The sequence below is a fragment of the Penaeus chinensis genome, chromosome 10 (assembly GCF_019202785.1).
Source record: "Penaeus chinensis breed Huanghai No. 1 chromosome 10, ASM1920278v2, whole genome shotgun sequence".
In the NCBI taxonomy this organism is placed as follows: Eukaryota; Metazoa; Arthropoda; class Malacostraca; order Decapoda; family Penaeidae; genus Penaeus; species Penaeus chinensis.
In genome coordinates this window covers 36,299,001-36,304,000 of record NC_061828.1, presented here as the reverse complement: position 1 = coordinate 36,304,000, position 5,000 = coordinate 36,299,001, and the positions used below count along the sequence as shown (strand labels likewise).

The 5,000-nt window shown below is 34.9% G+C and overlaps 1 protein-coding gene across 1 annotated transcript in view; it reads left to right on the top strand.

The window, feature by feature from the left end:
* Window positions 1–5,000, top strand: part of LOC125029437 (atrial natriuretic peptide receptor 2-like) — a 20,865-nt gene that overhangs the window by 15,361 nt on the left and 504 nt on the right. Inside the window, exons 19-23 of the mRNA XM_047619301.1 lie at window positions 49–202; window positions 420–532; window positions 690–817; window positions 1,721–1,800; window positions 1,944–5,000. The exon at window positions 1,944–5,000 is cut by the window's right edge and continues 504 nt beyond it. Coding sequence (XP_047475257.1) covers window positions 49–202; window positions 420–532; window positions 690–817; window positions 1,721–1,800; window positions 1,944–2,505 — 1,037 coding nt within the window. The 3' untranslated portion in view covers window positions 2,506–5,000. The remainder of the gene's footprint in view (window positions 1–48; window positions 203–419; window positions 533–689; window positions 818–1,720; window positions 1,801–1,943) is intronic.

The following is a 5,000-nucleotide window of genomic DNA, read 5'->3' as shown; positions in this document are numbered from 1 at the left end:
TGATTAGGAAGCCAAGAACTTAGATGTAATTAGACTTCCTTTGACCAGGTGATCTGAAAACCTACCTCCTTGCCCGAAGAAACTTAGTCAATGAAAAGAATCGCAATGATGATGACGAAGTTAGTAACAGACGGCTCACTTCCATGGCTCTTGATATAGCAAGAGGATTGTCGTACTTAGCAGATCTTAAGTTTGTCCACAGGTTAGTTTTCAATAGACCTTTTATATGTTTTAGCAGATATTCAAACTACCAGAAAATCAGCATTTTTACTTACCTAATTTTAAAGAAATGTGTTTGAGTTTTTCAGTTTTGGTTCATTACTTTGTTTTGTCATTCCTATAACAGGCCTTTGGGTTCTGTTATAAATACTTTAATAGACTGTATTGTGTAAGACATTAAACTTCCACATATTTTTCAGGGATGTAGCATGTCGTAATTGTCTAGTAAATGCAAATAGGACGGTGAAGCTTGCAGACTTTGGCATGACCAGGCCAATGTATGAAAATAATTATTACAAATTTAATCGTAAAGGTAAGGACACTAGTAACATGCTTATGAAACTAAATTAGAACCATTTTATGTAAGTGTATTTATAGAAGTGAACTTTTATTGCCTTGTATACACTCACTCATGTGACTGGAGTATGTTCAATAAGTTATCTTCACTATCTGTTTCCTGACTTTTGCAGGGATGTTACCAGTTCGCTGGATGGCGCCAGAATCTTTAACAGATGGCGTCTTTACTACCATGAGTGACATTTGGTCATATGGTGTCCTGCTGTATGAGATTGTCACATTTGGAGCCTATCCATTCCAGGTAAAAATCTATATATATATATATTTTTTTTATAAGTATTATAAACAACCCTGCTGTTTATATATTGAGGTCCAGGAAAAAAAAATTGGTGTCCTTTACCCATATCCCCATGTGGCAGTAATACATGCCATGCCCACTGCAATACACGTTTATTTATTGTATTTACATATAGATGGCTCTACAAGTTCTTAATCACCAAATAGCCAGTTATCAAAACTACGTATCTCACCTGTTTACCCTTTTCCTTCACTTTAGGAAAGGGTCTTTTGTATTATTTCATTGTCTAAGACATTTTAATGACAATTTAATAATCATAACATCAATAACAATAATAACAGTATCGATAGCAATGGTATTGATAAGAAAAACATATTTTCCCACCAATTCAAGTAATGGTAAAATCAGGATTGGTAACTAGGGCTACTAATAGACTCCTTGCCAGCTGAGCACATGTGGAGCCATCTGTATGTAACAAAATTCACCAAAAACTACAGGGGACAGAACATAAATCTGGGGCAAATGGGTTAAAGATCACTGTTCATATGTGAAGTTTTAAGGCCTTATGTTTATGTTTATGTTATTTTTCTGTGTTTTTCTTTTTCTTTTTTTCTTCTCTTTTTCTTTAGGTTATATTTGATGACTTATTCTCTGTCATGCTTCTCTGACTGCTCTAAGGAACTGATGACACTTTTCAGACTGCAGAATGGCCTTATACCTTTTGCCCTTTTTTAAAGATAATTTTTCTGTATACTGTTGTGGCTTTGCTGAGTTGCATGTGCAAAACCTAGAAAAAAGTGCCTGATAAGCAGGTTTATAGTTAGGGACAAGCCCTATGGATTATATTGATATATAAATTTTCTCTACTGCTTCCTTGTGTAAATTTATTCAATTGTTACCTTCCAGGGATTGACCAATGACCAAGTACTGGAACATGTCAAGGCAGGCCACACTATAGCCATACCTCGGGGAGTTAAACCACAATTGTAAGTTTACTTTCAAGAACTCATAATTTAATTACATTGATTGATATATAAGAATTTTAGACTGAATTAGATAATGATTATGATACAAATTACACTAAACTTACAGTTGTAAATTTTTAAGTGTGTATCTCTTTAATTTTCAGAGAGGTTTTGCTGAGAATGTGTTGGCATCGGGATCCAATGAAGAGGCCTCATGTCACACAGATCATTGACCATTTGACAAACTATCCACGCTTGATATCCCCATGCTTAGATGGGCCACAGTCCTCAGTACAAATAGAGGACACCATATCCTTAGAGCTAAGGATTCCAGATAAGGCGAGAAAACTCTCGCTATCTATCAACCCCAGGTTACAGGTAGCATCCTCAAGTCGGAAGCGATCGATGAGCGGAAACATGGTGATAAACGTGCCTACACTCACCCCCAGCCTCAGTGAGGATGGCATGATCTCAGCGCATTCCAACTTGGACGCCCTCAACTTGAACCACGTGATGCTTGAGGAAAACGAAATGGGAGAGGACCCTTTGTTACCCCCTGCTCAGTACGTGTCCTCGAGATATATGACAATAGTGCATAAAGACCGTAAGGATCACAAAGACTACAAAGACCATAAAGAAAAAGAAAGTTTAGTGAGCAGACAGCAGGGGGACTACTGCACCACAGATATATCCCGTGATTTATGGACGAGTGTCACGCCTGTATAGGGTAACGCCAGCTTAGGCAAGTCTAAGTGACCAAAGTAGTGTTCTAGTGTTTTAGATGGCAAAGATACAGCTATATATTGCAGCTTCTTTTTTGAGAAGCCTGAGACCAGATCATAAGCAAGAAAGCTCATATAAAGTACTCAGATGCTAATCTTTTCTGGTCATTATATTTTATATTATTTAAGTGGTATTTATGAGATTTTATTCCCTGTAATTATAAAGATAATGAGCACAGAAGAGATGCTTGCTGATATTGGCTTGTACTCAACACTGTGGATATTGACACTGCAGATGGCATCTATCAGTATTATCTCATTATGCAAGAAGATTCATATGCAAACTCTGATGCAATATGAATCATTATTTTAAGACAGCTATTATGTGCCAACGCTGAAGATGAAACCTCGCGGGTGAATGTTAGTAGCGGCTGTGTAGTGGAGTGATGTCACAGCTCTGGGCCCACAATATTCCACTCTTTCCTATACTTCATGTGACTGGAGCATATTCAGCAATGTATGTTTGTACTACATTACAATTTGTAGGCTTATTGCCATGTGAAAACAGTATTTATGGTGGAATACATTTGCAATTGGATCATATAATAGATGTCATTTAGTTCGAGTGAGGGTTGGATTTCACAACTGTGAATTTAATATGGGTACTTTGCTAATACACTGGAGAAATGAAGTTAAACATAAAGCAAGTGTATATAGCATATCATAGGCATTATTGGCTGTAATAGGCTTACAACTGCATCACTTCAAAAAGCAGCTCATAAAATCCCTCATAAAACACAGATTTTGTTTTAGCATCAAAATATACTTTTTATGTAATTTTTATAGGCCTTTAAAAAAGATATATAATTTAGTAGCATAACTAGATTTAAACAATAAATTGGAAAGATGCTGAAGAAAGTTCAGTCACTTTGCTGAAAGTATGTTGTAATGACCATCACCAAAACCTGTTCTTTCATATTCAAACATGTAACCTAAAGCTATTTTCCATGAACTCCTTCAACTGTGTGCTGTGAAGCAAATTTATCTAGTCTGCTGTAAATCAACCCAGGAGAATTTTAGATACTCTTTATGGATTTCAAAATGGCCCTGTTATACTGATGCTCATGCATGCTTATTCTGTTATAAATATTATTGTATGTAATAGTTGATAATCTACACCTCATTTTGCTTTTCTGCTACAACTAATTTATTCAGACTCAAAGTAACATAGAAATATCCAAAGGGAAAGAGTGAAATGGTCAAGTTGACCTTTTTCCACAAAGACTGGTTGTTCTGTTCAAGTTTCTTGGTGCAATGTACCACAAGTCTGTCTTACTTGATCAAGTAGATCAGACTGTCTTCTTGGTGTATGCTCCAGGGTTGACAAGGGCTAGGTGGTGCCTTTAGTCAATGTTGTGAGGATGAGAAAAAAAAGAAAAAAAAAAAGAAAAAGAAAAAAAAAAGAAAAAAAGGTTTAGTGGTGCCCAAGGTCTTTACTGCAGGACAGAGATGAGTCTTGCAGGCAGTTGCTAAAATAAGCTTCTCTTGGCTTCACTGCACTCCTCTGTAGTCATTTATGATCATAGTTGGTTGCTATGGTTGGTATGTGCTAAGCACACATCTTATATATGTACAGTGCTATAGCTTTTAGGGAATAATCATACGTAACACAATGTATATGCAGTCATCAGTCATCACCATATTTATCACCTCACTCATCAAATTTAAGGTTGTGTATGCATCTACCATTTAAGGAAAACGAAGCACATTCAGAAATTCATTTTGTCTTATTTTCTGGATGGTTATCATGAACAATTTTTATAATTTCATTAACAGGGTCAGTTAAAGCAGAGCTTTGAAAGGTAGATGTTCAATGGACACTGAAGCTCTTTAAGATATTTACCTTGATCAGTTCCTCTCAGTTGTAATTTACGATTATTATTATCTATTAGACATGTTTGTATTACTTTGAAAACTAAATTTGTATCAAGAATACTTATGTATGATATTTTATTATATTTATAATATTTAAAAATAATATAAAATTATTGTTAAAGTGTTTAATAATAGAAACATTTAATTTCTTTTCCATTGGGGCCTACATGTAAAACTGAAATTGTTAGATAAGCAATGAATGGTAATATAGCTACTACCAGGATAGTTAAGTGCTCTATTAGAGCAATGAAACATTGTCTTAACTTTTAGGTATATGGTTCTGAATTGATTTTATATAATAGTGGAGCAGATTGGATATTTACAATAGATATATTGTACAGTCATTCACTCTACTGTTTTTAAAAATAATTTATATGCAGATGTGTCAGTTTATGTAAGTTGCCTTTATTGCCACGATCATAAGAGAGTGCAAATATGTGGAGCAGTTTATGTCTTATTCACTTTTTTTGAAGTGAAGAGAAAGTTCATCAGAATGTAGAACATTCAGTAGGAGAATCTCTATTGAAAGTTCAGTATAAAAGAGTAAGAATGAAAACTGTAAAA